Genomic DNA, 21,719 nt, shown 5'->3' with positions numbered 1-21,719 from the left:
GCTACTGCCTTGCAGCGTCATGCGAGTGTTGGGGCTTCGTATAAGGTTACCGTTACGACGCTGAAGCAGGGAAATTTTGGTCTTTTCAAGCTCAGATGCTCAAATCAACTCCAATTTGCTTCACATTAACCTTGATCAGCTCCAAATCGCCAATTCTACCTATTGGTTTCTCAATACTTACAAAATAGGGAAATAAATACGTAAAATCCGATATCGAGCCCAAATCAAGCTAGGAATAATAGCTATGTTTGAGAGCTATCACTCTCCAAATTTTGACGAAAAACTCAACGCACATGAGGCACCTAACAAAAAGCGTCGTTGAGTGCCACAACGATGCCCCATAGCATCACAACGCTTTTGCGATTCTTTATATATTCTCTTCAAGTTTTAAGGTTTTAGCATGTTGGGATTTATGGAGACTGAGAAGAAACTTCAAAATTATTCTTCTTTTTCATTCTTTTTGGTATTTTAGCTTAGGTTTCTTTTGTTCTGGGGTTGTAATTAAAGATTGGAAACTCCCTCTCTTCTTCATCTCTATGAATTGTAGATTTGTAATTAAGGACCCAATGTAAATTTGTGAGTCTTCTTTTTATTAACATAATACGTTTTAGATTTATTTTTTTTAATCTTGTTTAATCTAGATATATCTTTATGTATGGATTGACTCTCCTTTCATGAATGTATGTCTTAGCTAAAGATTTGAATTGCATATTTCTCTTTTGTTTGTCTAGCTTAAATCTCATAAGTAGCGAAGGTTAAATCATGTATGCTAAGGAATATAGGGTTCCCATAGTCTTTAAAATGTGTGTTAAACCTAGGTTCAAAGATAGATTGGTTAATTAATTAGACTACCTAATTGCTTAATCACTTAATGGAACCTTAAATCTTAATGTAAATGTGTTAGTTCTAAATGAACACTTTCAATCCCAATAGGACTAAAGAATTTAGATTAATTAGGATTGTAGTTTAATTGATAATTAAGGCGTTTGCTTGGTTTACCCAATGAGTTGGCAGTTCCTTATGTCAATGAGTTGGTTGGACCAAGTAAGTTGTTGTGAACACATAGATCAAATGTATGTTTAATTAAGAGAAGCCAATGATCAAAATTTTATTGGAAAACTTTCTTGCTCCTAGAACTAGATTATCCAATTTGAGATTATATTTACCCTTTATCTTTTATTTTCTTGTCTTTACTTTTATGCAATTTATCTAAATTCCACACTAATCCCCCCATCATTTACCGTTATAATTAGAAAACTAGCCTATTGAGACACATCTCACGCTTTCCTGCAGATCTACCCGGCCTTGCTACTAAAGTTACACTTTAGTAGTAGTATAGTAGTACATATCAGTATTTTAAATGTATTTGATTGGTCATCTACACGCGTCAACATCTGCTAGATCGAATTGATGTCGTTGAGATTAAAAAAAATTAGGAATTGTCGACTATTTGAAGAAACTATCCGCAAAATTCATCTTTGTGGTGCTTTGTGTTTCGATATCCGCAAAGTGTCTTACAACGAGGTTCTGCCAATGAACCTCTCTGATGATTTTTTTTTTGTAACATTTAGGCTTAAGATTCAAAATTAGAATTCGGAATTCAGATCTGGCACATGATGGCCCCCACATTCCCCTACAACTAGGAAACATCATCCTTAACTTGTTTTGAATTGTTTCAAGAGTGAAAACTATCTCCATAAACCAATGCAGTTACTCAACATGTATTGTCCACGTTCACATCTTTTTAAGAAAATTCTGAGGAGGTCAGCCAGCAAAGGGTTGCTTAAAACTAAGCATGTTTAAATTTGAAGTTCCTATGATTGATCCACCGAAAAGGAATGTGTACCCTTGTTCGTATAGATAGTAATTTTCAATTCTTTTAAGTCGTTCTTAAGCTTTTTCAAGCTAAGCACGCTTAAATTTCAAGTTCCTATGACCTTGCTAAGATGCAGGGGGATTGGGTCGTTATAGTTTTTTTTTATTTATCAAGAAAATCCTTGCAGACGAAATTTTGATTATCCATATGGTTTTTGAAGTCGATCTTATAGTTTACCTATTAGTATCTTGATGTCCCTTGTGCTTGTGTTCTTTGTAACAATTGGAACTAAATCTCAAGGGTATTTATTCTTTGACTGCCTCTTTAACCTATTTACTAGGGAGATGTGTTATTCTTGTGGAGTAGTGTTACTTGAGATTTATTGGGTGAGTTTGGTTGTTTGCTTTTGTCCAAATCTTATATCTTTTTTAGTGGTGACGATTTGTTTATGCCTTGACTTCAGACTTTAAAGTTTCCTTCTCTTTCTTGCAATTCAACACATTAAAAAAAATCTAGAGATCATAGAGTGACAATATAGACGTCATGAAAGCCAATTAAATTACCCATGTTTTACGATCGTCCATTTGAATGTAAGCTGAGTTTAAGAAAACTCATGGGAGTTAACCTAATTCATACAAAGAAAATAAAGTTCCAAATTATTTAAATAGAATTAATACAACAAAAAGGAAATAAATGTCCCAGTCCAAACTAAAGTTATTAGATCTCTATTAGGTTGGATCGGGTCAAAGAAGGCAAAATTAATGGTGTTGTAGTGTTCAACCTTCTTAATTCCATGGAAATGTTCTGGTTAGAATTATATATATATACAAATTTGACCAGTTAAAATTCCAATGTTTCCATCTACTCGTTTATAAGCACTAATTTCTTCTCGTAAAATTAAATACTCTCCTAGCAACTTTTCTAAGTCAACCCTAAGTTGAAGTCTTGAACCAAAAGACAAGGCAAATTTTTAATTATAAAAATCAAGCTACTTCATAAATAAGAAGCATTACTCTAAGCATAGAAGGGAAAAAAAATCCCTTTTTTTCTTTTAAAATTTTATTTTTATTTGTTTTTTGCTCTCTCCATGGCAAACCTTTTCCATTCCAATGCCAAAGCCCTTTCCACTTTGACCTTTTTGTCTCTTCTTTCTTTGCAACTGGCAAATTTGCAGATAGCAGGTTTCTGTCCCTCTCCCTCTAAATTCATGAATGTTAACCTACAATAGGAAAAAAAAAAAAAAAGAAATATATATATATATGAATGGTCTTCAATGTGTAATCTTTATTAAAAAATTCTGAGTCCTAGCATTTTATTTTTTAAACAGTTTTTATCCTTTTTGTTGGAGGGTGGTTTAACACCTAAAATATGATTTCATTTCTGAATAGAAAAATACTTGGGTGTTCCTACATTTAGGAAGTTGTTCAATAAAAAATTGCCATGTGATAGTTTTGTATTTTTTTCAAAAATATGATTTCTTTTTATATACAAAAACGAAGAGTATGTGATTAAGTGCAACCTAATCATTGTTGTTCGAGATAATAATAATTATTTAATTTATCCAAATTGGATGCAGGTGCTGAAATTGGGGTATGCTACGGACAACTCGGGAACGACTTACCATCTCCCCAAGAAGTTATCGAACTTTACAAACAAAACAACATCCAAAGAATGCGACTTTACGCTCCAAACCAACCTACTTTCGATGCCCTTCGAGGCTCCAACATTGAGCTCATGCTCGGCATCCCCAACGATCAAATTCGATCTATGGCTGCCACCCAAGACAACGCTAATGCATGGGTTCAAGAGAACATCCTCAACTTTCCCGACGTAAAATTCAAGTACATTGTTGTCGGAAACGAAATAAAAACCAACGAAGAAGCTGCTACATTCCTCGTACCCGCCATGCAAAATATCCAAAACGCAATTTCAGCTGTTGGTTTACAAGGCCAAATCAAAGTCTCCACCGCATTCGACACTGGAATTCTTTCCCAGTCCTTCCCTCCTTCACAAGGCTCCTTCGACACCAACTATCTTCCAATTCTCAACCCGACCTTCCGCTTCCTTCTCGACAATAGCTCGCCGTTGCTTGTCAACTTGTACCCATACTTTAGTTATGTCACCACTCCAAGAATGGGACTTGATTATGCCATTTTTACTGGGACATCGTTAATTGGAGATGGGGAGCTTAATTACCAGAACTTGTTTGATGCTATTTTGGATGCTGTTTACTCTGCTTTGGAGAAGAGTGGTGGAGGATCATTGGAGATTGTTGTGTCGGAAACTGGTTGGCCGACGGACCATGGGGACGCCGCAACGGTAGACAATGCAAGGACTTACAATAACAATCTAATTCAACATGTGAATCAAGGGACTCCTAAGAGACGAGGAAGGGCTATTGAAACTTATTTGTTTGCTATGTTTGATGAGAATGAGAAGACAACTCCTCCTGAGGTTGAGAGACATTGGGGTTTATTCTCTCCAAATAAGCAGCCTAAGTACTCAGTCAACTTCAACTAATTGGGATCATAATATTATGTTTAAATTACTAAAACTTACTTTACATTTTGAATAATGTTGCAATTATTATTTATATCAGCTAAGTTTTTTTTAGAAAAAAAAGATGTTTAATGCATAATATAGCCTTGTATGCCATCAATAGATAAATAATAAGTTTCAATGATAATTAATCTTAAGTTGTGTTATGTGTGTACTTTTGAGTAATTCTAAGAGGGAAGAAGAATCTAGCTCAGTTGATGTCTGATGAAATTGATTATTATTTGGTTGAGTAATACTTTTGGGTGCGAGTTTTCAACCAATTTAGTCCTCGAATTATTGTTATAGTATTTTAATTTTTATATATAACAATTTAATCAAATTTAAAACAATTTAGTTCTAGACATAAAAATATTACTAAGATCATCAATTAATGAACTTCTTACTTATATTGATCGATAAATTGATCAAGAACCAAATGTATTTATAAAACTATATATAAAAGTTAAGTTATTACACAATTAAAAAAATGACATTTTATTTCAATGAAAATTTTTATGATAGAGATTAAATTGTTAAAAATTGAACGATAAATTGTAAATATCACCTCTAAATATATAATGAATTTTTTATAGTTACATCTTCAAAAACCCCATGTTGGAACCCATAGATTTTTCCACTCTCAATTCTCAATTAATAAATAGGTTTTTTCGAATGGGACAGGAAATCCCCGAATACACAGTAAACAGGAAGGGAGTGGGAAACATCTCTATTTATTTGTGTGTATATATATTAAAAACCCTGAAATGAGTCCAGCGTTGCTGCCTCTCTCAAGTCTCATCTCTTCTAAGTTCCAAGCCCAGCATCTCTCCTCAAGTCCTCATTGTCTTCTCTTATTGCGAGTTCGAAGCCAGCGTCCGTTTCAATCAAGTTACGCTGCCCAGCCGCCGTCATCTTCCTCTCCTCCCCTCTCCGACGTGTTCTGTCGGAAACCTCACACCCGCCGCGGCCATTTTCCATCAGTCAAGGTATGTTTCAAATCTGATATTTTATCTTCTTTTTCTTCTTATTTCTTCAGTTCCATCAAGGCAAAATTAGTTTTGGTTGAAGCAACATAAAGGGTTTGATGTGCAAAATAAACGAAATTTGTCTCACTTGATCTTTACCCATTTCCACTTATCTGCTATTGCAATTTTTGAAAAAATTGCTTCTCAATTTCTGAAAATTGATTCTGCTAAGACTTCATCAATTAAAAAGAAGAAGAAAGCTCCAACAAAAGTAGGAATTTTTTTTCTTTAATTAAAGTTAGAAACCAAACATGTCCATATTCCCTGTATACTGTCTATGGTTATGCCGCCACCAAAGCATAAGACCCCTTTATTCATTTGTTCATATTCCTCAAGTTTTGAATCTTTGTTTTACCATAGCTTATATATATTTCAAATATTTGTTTTTCACAGGATGAAATATACATTGATTGCTTGGCTATGTTGGAAAAAAAAAAAAAAAAAAAACAAAGATGGGGAATTTTTTCCACAAGGAATCTCCGCCCTCATTCTCCGTAAGGAAGTTTGCAGCAATGGAAAATGAAATAGAAGGCGGGAACAGGGATGGGGAAGACTTTGTCAGTCCCACTCGTAGACATCTCTAGTAGCTACCTTCTGGTTGGATTGTCTAGAATGAAGTTAAAAAAAAGGGCTTAAAAATTTGATTTAATTAAAGGCCAAAGACCTATGAGTGAGAGAACTATATGAGACACATGATACGGTGCCCGTTTGTAATTCGTCATTATACATATATTTGTCATTTTAGAACTAACATCTAAATCCAAAGTTATTGGAAATTACTTACCTGTAAATCTAACTTAAGTAATTTTGTTGTTAAGTTGGTTAAAGAGTTTTTTGTTTTTTTCTTTTTAATACAACCTTGACAAATACATGCCTAAGGAATTTGACTTTTGTATGGACTTGAAATACCTCATGGAGATGCCTTAAAGATGTCCACGGGACGGGGCAGGGACAGGCCCCCTATTCCATTCCCCGTCCCCGCGAATTTCCTCGCAGGGAACGGGGCGGGGATTCCCCACAGGATTCCGCGGGGATCGGATTTCCCGTAGGGAAAAATTCTCCGTCTTTATTTTTTTATAACATTTTTTTTAATTTCAATTAAAAATATATTTTTTTTACATTTCTTTAAACATTTTCAATGAAATTTTCATTTTAATGAAATATTATCAATTTTACTAATTAAAACAATAATACACATGCAATTTAAAAAATATATAATTAAAATGCTAAGTTCTCATAATCTGTAAAAATTAAAATTCAACATTTAGAGCATCATATTTTAAATATTACAACATCTAAAGAATTAAAGTAATAAAAATCTTGAACTTAAATAATTAAAATATCCATAATTATCTTAATAAAGTCTATTAGTATGAATATATATATATATATATTAAAAATTTATAATTTATATACAAAGTCGGAGTGGGACGGGAAAACGGGGCGGGGCCGGAGATGGGGAATATATTCCCCGTCCCCAACCCCGAATTGTAAATGGAGAAAAAAATTCCCCACTCCCTCCCCCATTCCTCGTGTATTCGGGGATTCCCTGTCCCGTTCGGGGCGGGTCCCCGTGAGGCCCCGACCCCGTAGGTTTTTTGGATAGAGTTGTGCCTTATGCATATCTCTAAGTTGATAAGTGAGATGTCAAGTTAAAATGATAAAATCACAGTTGAGAAGATGAACCAAAATCCCAGCTCCTTCAGCTTCAAGCTCTAACTCCTATTAAAATCAAACCAATCAAGAAAAACAGTTAGAAGTTGTTAAAGAGTTATAACAACTTATCTTTGTTAGTTGATTTATTTTCTTTTTTGTTATCTGTAATAAAAATTTTAAATAGAAATGAATAAATACTCTCTTGATGAGTGAGTAAAAAAAACATACATTCAGAAAACTAAGAAAACATACATTTAGAAAAATAAATTTGAGAGGGAGGTTGAGAGGATATGTTTGTCTTTGTAGAATCTGAAGTCTGTAATCTTGAAGGATGAATAAAGCTTGAAGATCAATTCTAAAGTGGATGTAGGTGGATATAATCACCGAACCACTATACATATTTTTGTTTGTCTTATCTTTTTCTTTCATTTCTGAATTTGCATGTTGGTTTTACACACGATTGAATCAAAGATCTTAGGTTGAACTTCTCAACCAGAGAAAGATAAGAATAGATAGAGAGATCATAATCCTTTTTGTTGAAAAGTTTTTCCTTTAATATTACAAATCGAAATCAGAAAGAAAAAAGATAAAGAGAGAAGAATACTTACCATCTAGTGAAGCTACGCGACAGGTTGAAGTTCATACACTCGGCATCTACTCCTTTTTTGGACTTATTTGATCATCTCAACTTGAAATAAAGAGTTTTAGGCCTCATTAATATTAACTATAGAGCTCATTTACAACTGGTATTAGAGCACATGTTAGTTTCTTGAAGTTCTTGAGAGGTCATAGGTCAGTTTCTTGAAATTCTTGAGAGAGCACAATTCGGATTCTTGAAATTCTTGGAATGGCAACTGCTAAATTCGAAATTGAGAAGTTCAATGGAGTTGGAGATTTTACACTTTGGACAGAGAGGGTCAAGGCCTTTTTTATCTCACAAAAGGACCTAAAAGTTTTGGATGACCCAAAGTCCCTGCCTACCTTTTTTAGTACTAAAGATAAACAAAACATGGAAGAAATTACATATGGAACTCTAATACTCAAAATTTCTGACAGTGTTCTCAGACAAGTCATAAATGAAAATACTGCACATGAAGTATGAGAGAAATTATAGGCTCTCTACGATAAAAAGGACCTTCCTAATAAGTTGTACACTCAAGAAAGGCTCTTCTCCTTTAAAATGAATCACTCCAAATCCTTGAATGAAAATTTAGATGAATTTAAGAGACGTACAAATGAGTTTAATCAATCCGGGGAGAAATTAGGAGCAGAAAGTGAAGCTGCCTTGCTAATTAACTCACTTCATGACACATATGAGGAGGTAAAAACAACCCTGAAATATGGAAAAGAGAATGTGACAGTAGATAATGTCATTACAACCCTAAAAAGAAGAGAACTAGATTTACAAGCAGAAGGTAAGAGTGCTGGTGGTGCAGAGTTCCTATTTTTTAAAGGTAAGAATCAATTTAAGAAGAGCTCTTTCAACAAGGATCAGAAAATGCATAGAGAGAGACCAACCTTGAAATGCTTTATTTGCTATAAGGAAGGACATTTCAAGAGAAATTTTCCTAAAAGGGTAAAATATCATAAAAAAAGATGATAACAGTGAAGGAACTCATTTAAAGAGATCCTTGAGCGGAAGTAGATTGTCCAAATTCTATTTAGATTGAAAACACAAATTTACAGTAAAACATACAGATTATACATTTTAAGTAAAATACAACATGCTTTTTAAACTAGAAATAGAGTTCAAGAGATTATACCAATGAAGAACACTTCTTCTCGTAAAATCCTCGAACTTTCACGAACTCAACAAATAGCAACTTTGAAGACTCTCTTAAAAAAAATCACGAACGAAAATAGAAGACACGACCACTTGGAACCATCAGTATGCTCGGAGTGAGAGTCCAGGAGTTTGGGCTCTGACTATTTTGGTTAGGAGGGATTTTGAGTTTAGAGGAGGAAGAAGATTGAAGAAACTCTGTATCGTATAGCAAGTTTCTCAACCGTGTAGTGTATAAGCCTATCGTATAGACTTGTTATGGAAAAATAAAATCTTATTTTATTTATCTCACTGGCCATAAAAACTACTCAACTACCCACTAAGGTGGTTAGAGAGAAAAAATGAATTATTATTCAAAATAATAAATAAGATAAATAAATAAGATAACCAACTTATCATATTATATTTATAACCTATAATTTTAATATTGCATCATATACAATATAAACTATAGTTCATTTTCTCTATTTTATAGCATTTAATATAACCATATTTATATTAAATTTAACAACTATGAATCTCATTCATAGAAAATATATTTGAAACACATTCAAATATTTATTCCTCCAATTAAACTATAATGTATCAAATACATTATAACAATTATATCATATATAATTGAATCAATTTAATTATATCATATATAATTAAATTCCCTCTTATTAATTTGAATAATACAAATTAACCCAATAACTGATTCTCAACTAAATTCTTTTGAGCTACCAAGGGGACCTTATGAACCTATAGCTTGAAGCTCCAACGTTGCGTGAATAATGAATTAAACTCTTTAATTACATTATCCACCATCCATTAACTGTCGGACACTCACTAAAGACCGATAGCTGCACTCTTCGCACTACAAATATATTTCTATATCCATTAGATATAACCAATCAACAGTACGATGACCCTTCACAAATTGCTCGTAAGTACAACTGGTCCAAATTATCGTTTAACTCCTTAAGTATCACCGATCCCTCTAATGAACAATTGATCAGTCTTACTATGACTAAACCCCTTTCGGTCCAGGGGAGGGTGTGGCGCCACATTATTCAAGACCCAGAATCAGCCCTTAAGGGAGTAATTTATCTACTTGCCCCTGCTTCAGGGAATGAGTGAATTCCTTCTTGTGTAGCTGAGTTCGCAGCTCCCAAATCAAACGAATCCCCAAAATGGTAGGCTTGTTGAGTCGACGATCTGGCCACTCTCACCCATATAAATAAAAAGATCGCCCTCATAGACAGGAGTTCACAAGTCACTCAGGATTAAGGTCGTGTTACCTATGGTCATCCTAGTGAAATTAAAGTCTTTATTATTAACGGTGTTATATAATAAGACTAAGCATTGCGCGACCGATCTTATACAAACTTCTTTATATAGAATATCCCCGATCGCATGTCTAATACATGAATGACCAGGATCAGATCGTTAGTAGCACTTGACAACATTTATAACATCTACAAAACGGTCCATACTCGTAGTGTCACCCAGGATAAGGTATCCAGCCTTATCCATATACTACAGACCATTTAGGTTATTACTTAAACATGATCCACCTGTATGTCTCCACATACATGTTTAAGTTACAACGATAACCTTGGATGTTAGTTTATTGGTTTATGGTTAATGCAACTAAAATATCACATATTTCATAGACAAAGTGAATAAAAATATCAAATATTATTAATCACATACAAGTTTGTTCATACAAGGTTTACAAACTATAAGACGCTACGAGATTTAGGGCATCAACCCCAACAAATAGAAGATATAAGCCATATGGAAGAAATGATTCAACTAGAAATAGGGACTTCAGAAGTGACAATCAAAGGATGTCAAGGGAGCATGGTAGATATCAAAAGCTTCTTGGTAAAGAAACCTATTACACTGGGCTCTTGCTATTGCAAACAATAAAACCATGGACTCTAAAACTAAGGAGGGAGACTGGGTTTTAGACTCAGGATGTACCTATCATATGACTTCCAAAAGGAGCTGGTTTTTTTATTACAAATTAGAGGAAGGAGACTCAGTTTACATAGGGAATTACAATGAGTATGAAATCATTGGCAGAGGCTTAATGTTACTAAGACTTTTAGATAACAGAGAAGTACTTTTAAGAGATGTTAGGCATGTTTCAAAACTCAAGAGAAATCTCATCTCTTTAGACATGCTTGATGACCAAGACTGTACATTCATTGGAGAAAGAAATTCTTTGAAGATAGAAAAACAGGGAAGGAAAATCCTTGTTCGAAAGAAAATTGATATATTATATGTTTTGAAGAAGGTTAATCAACCTAAGTATGCTCTAGTGTCAAAAACTGAGAAGGATAGTGAATTTGAATTATAACATCGAAGACTTTCACATATTAGTGAAAGATGTTTGAATGAACTCTTGAAGCAAGGTTTGATTCAGAGGCACAAGACTCAGTTTATGTGGACATTGTGTGCTTGGGAAGTCCAAGAGAATGAAGTTCACAAAAAGGGTTCATTCTACCAAGGCCATCCTTGTCTATATTCATGGAGACTTATGGGGCCTGCAATAACTCCTTCCTTCGGAGGTTCCAGGTATTTTTTATCTCTTATTGGTGATTTTTCTAGAAAAGTGTGGATCTATTCTCTTAAATCTAAAGATCAGACCTTTTAACTCTTTTTGTGTTAAAAATTGGAAGACCAAGGAAGAAGCTCAAACTAAGAGGAAAATTAAATTCTTCATAATTGATAATGCCCTAGAATTTCTAGGGGATAATTTTAACTCTCTTTGTGTTGAGTGTGGAATAACTAGACACAGAACAATAACCTATACTCCTCAATAGAATGGAGTTGTAGAGAGAATGAATAGAACACTGATGAAAAGGGTTAGGTGCATGCTGTCTGATGCAAAAATAGCAAAGGATTTTTGGTCGTAAGCTCTAGCCATAATAACCTTTACAAGCAACTGAAGCCTTAGTGTTTCTATTGATATGTAAACCCCTGAAGAAAAATGGAGAGGAACACCACCTGATTTGTCAATTCTAAAGTCTCTTGGATGCACTGCTTATGTTCATATTAAACAAAGTAAGCTGGAACCTAAAGCCATGAAATGCATGTTCATAGAGTATTCTGATGGAGTAAAAGGCTTTAAATTTTGGGATTTCAGCTCTAATAGAAGTCTAATAAGCAAATATGTAATCTTCAAGGAGAATGAGTCCTATATGAATTTTGAAATAGTAAGGTGATCGATCAGCTAAGAAAGATCAATTTGACCCTCCTTCCAGCTCACATTTGAAGTTAATCCTATAATTGAAACCTCTATAACTATAGATGAACAAGTACAACTCTCAAATGTTCCAAGCACTTCTAAAGATAGAACTAAAAAACAAACTAAGAATCTAGAAAACTAGCTTCTTTCAAGAGACAGAGAAAGAAGGACCACCAGACTTCTTTCTAGATTTGCAAGGGTTGATTGCATTTCTAATCACTATATTGATGACGATAGTGAATAACCTAACAATTTTGAGGAAGCCTTAAAAAGTGAAGAGAAGAATGAATGGCATGCTGATAATATGTAAAAATACAAGTTATTATATCTCTTTTATTTAAAATAACAAGGCAAAGGCACACAACTTAGATAAAATTGTCAATAAATTTATACAAAAAGCAAAGCATACGATCACTTACTTCTAACGCATAACATATTGAAATCCCAAACTAATTTTACTACTTCTGTGTAGTATACCCTTTTGAAGTCTGATGATCACGTGATCGCATGCCCGTTAATGTGTTCAAAGCAAGAAGCGACCTGAGAAGAAAATGAAGACGATCACATAGACTGCAAGTGATGAGGCAAAACATGACTTGGGCGGTGGGTGTCACATCACAAGTTGTGTTGGTGGCTGACATGAAAGCTTTGTTGAAGATTCAATGAACCACTGACACATTGCAGTCGGTGTAGCAGAATATGGAATTTAATGCACCCCATCAACGTAATCATGAGCTTAAGAAAAGTAGTGATCGTGAACACCTATAAATACCCATGCAAATTCCATGCAGAGGCACGTAGAGATATATATGTGAATAGTGAGAGTAATAGTCGTTAGAATTATGAGTTCGAAGTTCTTATTATACTAGGGGATACATTGTGGGAGACAAGAAGAACACCCTGAGAAGGGATTCTGATTGAAACGTCTGTCATTCTTCCATAGAGACTCCTTGGTGAGAGCTTAGGATTTTAGGGAAAGAAAAAGATCATTTTGTTCAATTATCTAAGGAAGCAAATGTAAAACAAGCTGGGGGAAGCAAGACATTGCGAACCACAGCTTGATTCTCTGACCCTTTCTCTTTTTGTGTATTTGTATTGTATTTATTACATTGACAAATTAAGAATTTCAGTATGAATACATGTTTATTATATATCTTGTCTATCATTTTCACCTATATCATGCATAGCTAAATCGTTTCATGGGTTGGAAAGATTATAGCTAACATGACTATATAATTGGAGGAATCATGCGATCAACTTGTTTTATACATACTTAAATTTGTTGCTTGAATCAATTAAGAAATTATTCTAAGTAAAGCTAATCTAAGTTTGAGAGAATTTAGATTAAGACTACATAAAACGAGAGAAACTGTTCCTTAGAAATAAGTACATTCTCTGCATATTACACCTATCGTATGCATCTTAGAGATAAGATAATGTAGCAAAAGACACTGAGAACTGCTGGTTGTAATATTGAGTGTATAACTTGATCGCATATTTCATTCAGTTGTTTAGAAAATGTTAGTGAAAGTTCTTCCCAAACCTCCTATCGCATAACTGTTATCCAATACACTGCTTCACTTTAGACATAATCCCCATCGCATATTTAGATTTAAGTTTATTTATCCAATCTCCTTTGAACATTTTTTTTACACGCGAAGATCATATATTTTTAGTTTCATCGCATATTTACAAGCAATCCCTACGTTTGATCTTGGACTCACCAGGAACTTTGGTCAAATTTGCACTTGGGTTTGACTGAAGAAAACTAAGCGTTTAATTCACATAAGTATCATTAGTTCATCGCATGAACAGAACGCATCACTTGCAGCTATGAAGAGTGAAATTGACTCACTTTACAAAAATAATACGTGGGAGCTGACTAATAAACCAATTAACAAAGAAGTCATTCCTTATAAGTAGGTTTATATGAAGAAATACTTGGGAGAAAACAATCAAGAAGTGAAACATAAGGTCGAATTCATAGCAATATCAGGAGCAGTTAAAGAAGCAATTTGGCTATAAGGTTTAATTACTGAGCTAGGCTACACAAGAATCAGTAGAGTTATTATATGATAACCAGAGTGTAATACATTAAACTAAAAACCAGCAATATCATGATAGAACAAAGTATATTGATGTAAAACTATATTTTGTCAAAGACATCATGGAGAAAGGAATAGTCAACATTCAAAAGGTCAGGATAAAGGACAATATAGCAAATTTTTTAACTAAAGCCCTACCAAGACCTAAGTTCGATCATTGTCTAAATCTACTCAAAGTAGTAGATTTAAATCAGGGAAAATAATTACCTTATGTTGAAGATCTTCAGGGTGTTTTTGCTTCAAGATGGAGATTTGTTGAAAAGATGAACCAGAAACCCCAACTCCTTCTTCAGCTCCAAGCTCCAGCTCCTATTAAAATCAAACCAATCAAGAAAAACAATTAAAAGTTGTTAAAGAGTTACAATAACAACATATTTTTGTTAGCTGCTTTATTTTCTTTTTTGTTATCTATAATGAAAGATATAAATAGAAATGAATAAATACTATAAAAAAAATACATTCGGAAAACTAAGTTTGAGAGGGAGCTTGGGAGGATATGCTTATCTTTGTAGAATCTGAAGTTTGTAATCTTGAAGGATGAATAAAGCTTGAATATCAATTCTAAAGTGGATGTAGATGGAAATAATCATTGAATCACTATATCTCTTTGTGTTTGTCTTCTTTTTCTCATTTCATTTCTGAATTTGCATTCTGGTTTTACACACGATTGAATCAAAGATCTTAGGTTAAACTTCTCGACCAGAGAAGAGATAAGAACAGAGAGAAATCAAAATCTTTTTTGCTGAAAAGTTTTTCCTTTAATGCTATTAATCGAAATCAGAAAGAAAAGAGATAAGGAGAGAATAATATTATCTGGGAAGCTACGTAGCAGGTTGAAGTTCACATACTCGGCATCTACTCCCCTTTTGGACTTCTTGGATCAACTCACCCTGAAATAAAGAGTTTTGGGCCTCATTAATATTCATTATAGAGCCCATTTACAATGACAACACTTTATAAGTAAAATAGATGCAACTTTTAAGTAGGGGTGTAAATAACCCGACAACCCGAATAACCTGGACTACCCAACCTAAAATGTAAGGGTTGGGTTGGGTTGGGTTGTGGGTTGACTAAAAAAAATTTGGGTTGACCCAACCCAACCCGAATTTTTTATATATATATATACATATATTCTTCTTTGTTTAAAGTTTGATTTCGTTATATTGATTAATTTTTTAATTTTTAATATTTTTCTTTTAAAATTGTTATGATATTTGTCTTTGTTTAAAGTTTACAATAAATATCATAGATATTTGGTATTTAGCATCTTAATTTTATGAGATTTTAGTTATTAGTCATGTGTTATATATAAATTTACATATTTTTCATTAAAAAAAAAGTTATAACCCGACAACCTAACCCAACCCGACCCAAATTTTATGGGTTGGGTTGGGTTGGATTGGAAACTTTATTTCGGTCATTTGGGTTGTCAATCAAACCAACTCAGATTTTCAGGTTGGTCCAAAAATATCCTCAACCCAACCCAACCTAACCCATGTACACCCCTACTTTTAAGTAATTTTTCTAGATGATTTAGAGATAAAGTAAAATAAAAATAATAGAAGCAATAAGAGAAAATAGTCTCAAAATTAGAAGGGCAGACATAATATGAGTAATATTTGAATACCCCCATGGATAGCAATAGAAGATTAAATGTGCTAGTTTATTTGGTAATAGGGATAGTTCATGAGGATTTTAGATATTAATACTTCAATTTGCAACGGTTTAGGGAGAAGAGGTGGATCATGGTTAATATTTCAACAGGTTTGTTTCCCAAAAAAATATCGTTTAAGTCAATTCAGAGTTATTCAAAACTGATTTCACTCTTATTGCCAAAATGATTATGGACGAATTTTCATTGGAAAAATTAAAAAAATATGGTAGTTTTAAAAACTATTTAGAAAAATATTGTACTTTTGAAACAATTTAGAAAAATATATATATTTTTTAATAGGTCGAGGGTTCAAAATTCGACCTACCCTCGACCTTTACCTTTTTTTTTCTTTTTAATAATTTAGACATTCGACCGTCTTCTTTCTTTTTTTTTTTTTAATTTTCTATTTTATAAAAACAATGTCTAAAAATATTTTATTATTTTATTTAAACTCTAAAAAGAATAAATTAAAAAAAATAATATCTCATAAAAATAAAAAAGTGTAAATTAAAATATCTCATTTATATAAAAATAATTACAAAAATTAATGTGTCCCACAAGGTGGACGACGTCGATTTCGAGCTGGTTGTCGTTGTCGACTTCGAATTTGAGATTGCTCTGGTTCTTCTTGATGTTGCTCTGGTACCTCTGCACACGCTTCATGATATAAATATTCATTATGCTCTCCACGACCCCGACCATGTCCATACGCGTATGAAAATGAAGGACCAGCCTCTGAGTCATAATGTCTTGAACCAAATGCTGGCATCATCATCATCGGACTAACATAATCAGTTTGACTCTGCGTCTGCATCACAGGGGGCAACTCTTCCACATTATGAGCAACCTCATCAAACTCATCCTCTTCCCGTACAGGTCCTCTACGTCTAGGAGCTGGTGGAGGAACAATAGGTATATCGTACATATAATATATCTTCTCCATATAGCTTTGGTTGTCAATACATATAGCAAGAACCTGGTTCGGATCATTCGCAACATCATGGAGTCTACTGTTGTTCGATCTCTATGAATTATAAAACAATTAGATAATATTTAAAATAAATTAAAATTAAAAATAATTAGATAATATTCATTCATTTACTAGATGACCTACAGCTGCTCCCGGACGAGTGACGTGGCGCCTTGTGATATTATTATACCAATGAATGTAGTCTTGAGTGACATCCCTATCAAACTGTTCAATAGAAACCCCCACTGTAATAAACCTTGCACGATAGTGCCATCACACTACCAAATGTGCAACTTTTTGGGAACAATTTACAGTCCTTAAGTCGATATCATGCAGTAGGGGTTCAGTATTACAAGGCGATGGGACATCTTGCAGAAAACCGAATTGTCTCATCACCCTGACAGGAAAATGTCACTCACCAATGTGAAAACATATGAGAGGACTCATCGTCCGCCATATGGTTTGACCATTCGTATAGAAATTGGGCAAAGTATGCATTATAATTTTGTATGACTCCCAAATAACCTGAAACACAAAATATTATATTGGAGAACATTAAAAACAATTACAATAAAAATGTGTATGAACCTGACCAGGTTGAAGCAGATCAAACATGTATCTGTACTGACTGACTACATGTGTGGCTATCTTAGTCACACAAAATTTGTCTCTCCATCTAAATTTTTAAATTGATAATTTAGAATCTAAATTAACTAGATCAGTGATATAAAAATTAAATTGAATTAAAACAACATACTGAGAACCATAGGCTCGTCTAGCTAACTGAGCATATTAACATGTTGTAGCTGTGGAGCCATTGTTGGAAATCGCTCCCAAGCTCATAGTTGCAAAAGTATGAGAGGCCCAGCTATCTCTCGAACCTCAGGTCTTATTGCTTTGCATAGTTGTCTATACAACCATGCCAAACATGCTCCAACCCATGAATACCGCCCCACATTATAGAGGTTAGCTAATAGTGGCAGGAACAAAATGACTTGATTTGTCGGAAAACAAACTTCTACCTATCATTTGTAGTATAAATGCTCGTGCATATCTTATGACGGTTTCCTCGTTTGCATCATTTGTGAGCTCACGGAATTATGTTCCTAACCATATCAAACTTAACCTCGATCTTTTAATTTTGTCGGCAGGCGAGGTCACACCAAGGTACAGTTGACAAACTTGTGACCAGTCATCATACATCACTCCGGTGATCGACTCACCGTCAACAGGTAACTCCAACAACACTTTTATGTCTTGTAGAGTGATAGTGCACTCTCCAACAGACATATAAAATGTATGCGTCTCAGACCTCCATCTCTCGACTAAGGTTGTGATCAGATGCCAGTTCAACTGAATAAATCCCAATCTGGCAATCCATATAATCCAGATGTGTGCAGCAGCGGTAGTATTTGAGGGTGGAGTGGGATAGTGCGCTGGAGAACTGCCTCTCGACGCCTGTAAGATATTTCTCCAGTAGTACGATTTCGCTATACAATAGATGATTGATGAATGGACTGGTCGTATAAAACATGAGGATCAACAAGTCCTGGGTTTAAAGCCATGATCTGAAAGAAAAAAAAAATTATTTCTCAATTAAAAAAAATTTATTTCTCAATTAAAAAAAATATTTATTTCTCAATTAGAAGAATAATGTACAACTTAATTAACTTAATTAAATAATGTACAACTTAATTAAAAGAATAATGTACAACTTTACAAATTATAATTAAAAAAATTGAATATACAATAAAAGTATCTACACTTAATTAAATATACATGATAAAAAGATTATTTATTTCTCAATTAAATAATGTACAACTTAATTAAAAGAATAATGTACAACTTTACAAATTATAATACAAAAATTGAATATACAATAAAAATATCTACACTTAATTAAATATACATGATAAAAAGATTATTTATTTCTCAATTAAATAATGTACAACTTAATTAAAAGAATAATGTATAACTTTATAGATTACAAAAAAAAAAAAAAAAATTGAATATACAATAAAAGTATCTACACTTAATTAAATATACATGATAATAGAAGTATTTATTTCTCAATTAAAAGAATAATGTATAACTTTATAGATTACAATAAAAAAAAATGAATATACAATAAATTATTATAAAAAAATTGAATATACAATAAATTATAATAAAAAAATTGATTATATAATAAAATGAATATATAATAAAAAAAATATTTATTTTTCAATCCCTAACTACTTGGAGCCCGTCTTAGTAACGAAGGACACTTCCTTCAATTATGGCTTAACTGATTACAAAATCTATATCGTTGTTGTGTGACTGGTTCTGTCCAATCCATCTCGTTGTTGTAATGTGAACTTTTCGGTCTACCAGGTTTTCTCAACAACGATGGATCAAGATGTAAGACAGGCATATTAGGGTGCGTTATCCAGTAATCTTCATGCGGTACAAGTTGAAATTGAGAAGAGTAGCATTCATCATACGTTGACAATTTATAGTAGTACTCAATAAAGTCTTCGTAATTCATGTTAAAATGTGAGCAAACGGCCATAAAATGCGAGCATAGAATGCCGAATGCTTGCCACTTGTTATATGAATAGTACCGCTCGGACCTATTTAGTCTCAATATTTGATCGTTTCTTCCTTTGGCATTGAGACTATGACGTCCGATCTTCACATGAAACACACCTTCATACCGATCGTATGATTGTACTTCATGTTTACTAGATCTTGCAGCCCATTTATTTATTTTCTCGTGTGCGTACCTGGATTTTTACTCCACTTAGTATTATAAAATATGTTTGAAATAAATTATTAATAACATATATATATTAAAAAAAATTATTGGGTGTATTTATCTTGACGCTCTAATGCATCCCTTATTTATTCTCTTCTTTTCTCGAAATAATTCACGCATTTGAAGAATGTTATCTGAGCAAGAGCATTTATAGGCAACATTCGAGCTCCTTTGAGGACTCCATTTATGCACTCTGATAGATTTGTCATCATCTGCCCATATCTGAATCTTTCATCATGTGTTTGAGTCCATTGCTCTAAACTAATGTTGTCAAAAACACTCAGCCAGCTCCGATTTATTTCTTTGATATCTTCAATTGTTTTATTAAACTTCCGAATTTGAAACTGACACTCGGCACGATAAACATAATTTTTCAATGAATTAAATTTGTATTTTTTTTATTAAAGTTGCTGGCGATATGTCGTAAGCAGAAACGATGATGACATTTTGGTCTCGTCCAACCATTTGCTGGATTGTTCACTGTTGTGATTATACCAACATGTCGATCTGAAATCTTCATGTGTTACAATTTCTCTCAGGTGTTTCAGGAACCATCCCCATGAGTCTGCGGACTCTTCATCAGCAACAGCAAATGTAAGTGGAAGAAGATGACCGTTCGAATCAACTGATGTAGCAATCGACAATTTTCCTCTGTATTTGCCATACAAGTGTGTACCACCTATCTGAATTATCGGCCGACATTTATTAAAAGCTTCTATACAAGGACCAAATGCCTAAAATACAGAAGTTAGGATAACATGGCCTTCAGTAAGCATTTCTTTCACTCTCCACTCGTGTTCCGGGATTGGTCTGCTTAACCATATACAACCATCTGGATAACAATTTGTAAGACTCATCCCAATCATCGAACACTTTAGCCAACGCTTTTCTTTTTCCCTTCCATACCCTATGGTAAGGAACATGATATCCAAACTTTGATTTGATGTCGGACTATAGCTGTGCCACACTGATATATGGTTTTTCTCTTACGACATCACAAAACTCTAGTGCAATCATTGATGAATCCAATTACACATGATTTGACTTAGTTCTGAATAAAAACATATATGTTGCTCATCGTACTTAGTGATCTCAAACAAGCCATGCGATTTTTTCTTTATTGGACGAAGTCTCCACTTGCAACCTTCCTCCCACTTCTTACACCGAATTGTCCAAATCGTCAGTGTCGATTCAAGAACCTCATATGGTGCGTGACATTTTATTGCAAAACATTTGACCGCGTGTTTGTAGCATTTCTTTGTCTTGACAAATCATCCCTTTATACAATTGAGTATTGTCAACGTCCACAGGGGCTACAATTGGATCATGTTCTCGAATGCTATCCAGTACATTGATATTCAAATCGTTGAATGTATCTGAAAGTAACTCATGTTCACGACCATCGAAATCCAACTCTTCAAATTCATCATCCATTTCAATTTTGAAGTCTCTATACAGGTTGTTAGCCATCATATCTTCATTATCACATGACGATGCAACTGACTCCAGATCAGGATCAATACATTCAGTTGGATCTTCAAACTGGCTAAATGATGTATTCAAGTTTATATCGACCCCTATCCTATTTACATTTACATACAAATGCACTAAATTCTAGGCAATGGCATTGCGATTGAGAACATTAAGTTCATAGCTTGTGTATTCGAAATAGGGAATGACATAAACCTTATGGATCTGATGGTTCAAGATTAGGATGTCTATATATTATTTCTATTTGATTTGTTCCCATATCTACACTAAGTGACATTCCAAGCATTTGCCCGCCATTTTCTTAAAAAAAAAAAAAGACAAACAATACATTACTAATTGTTCTACTAATTATCAAACTTAAACAAAAACAAACCACAATAAAAATCATATATATAGGAAATATAAGAAGTTTGTGGGTAAAAAAATATTAAACTTTTTAAAAAAATCACAATAATTTTGTATTATACTTTTTATAAGAAGTATATTAAAAAATCACAATAATTTGTATTAAACTAAAAATATTAAACTTTTGAATTTATAAACATCAACTTTTTAAGTTTTATGAATATCAACTTTTTAAATATAACAATAAATTAAACTTTTTATAACTATTTTTAAACATAACAACAAATTAAACTTTTCAAAA

General features: G+C 33.3%; 1 protein-coding gene and 1 long non-coding RNA gene across 2 annotated transcripts; both read left to right on the top strand.

Moving 5' to 3' along the window:
* The first annotated feature begins 2,722 nt into the window (after positions 1-2,722).
* Positions 2,723-4,512, top strand: LOC120083403 (glucan endo-1,3-beta-glucosidase, basic isoform-like). The gene is made up of 2 exons (XM_039039157.2): positions 2,723-2,997; positions 3,393-4,512. Exons 1-2 carry the CDS (start codon positions 2,904-2,906, stop codon positions 4,334-4,336), a joined length of 1,038 nt encoding a protein of 345 aa, XP_038895085.1. The 5' UTR covers positions 2,723-2,903; the 3' UTR covers positions 4,337-4,512.
* A 532-nt stretch (positions 4,513-5,044) lies between these two features.
* On the top strand, positions 5,045-6,206 carry LOC150034511 (uncharacterized). The gene is made up of 2 exons (XR_016531371.1): positions 5,045-5,340; positions 5,773-6,206. It is a non-coding gene; the product is annotated as an uncharacterized LOC150034511 (long non-coding RNA).
* Positions 6,207-21,719: the final 15,513 nt, after the last annotated feature.

Source organism: Benincasa hispida, chromosome 8 (genome assembly GCF_027475165.1).
Source record: "Benincasa hispida cultivar pf3 chromosome 8, pf3_genome.v1.1, whole genome shotgun sequence".
Lineage (NCBI taxonomy): Eukaryota > Viridiplantae > Streptophyta > Magnoliopsida > Cucurbitales > Cucurbitaceae > Benincasa > Benincasa hispida.
Note: the sequence above shows the minus strand (reverse complement) of the source record. Positions and strands in the feature narration are given on the sequence as shown.

Coding starts and splice junctions, on each gene's coding strand:
- LOC120083403 (XM_039039157.2), top strand. CDS start 2,904: ATGGCAAACCTTTTCCATTCCAATGCCAAAGCCCTTTCCACTTTGACC. Junction 2,998..3,392: donor GGCAAATTTGCAGATAGCAG/GTTTCTGTCCCT, acceptor AATTGGATGCAG/GTGCTGAAATTGGGGTATGC.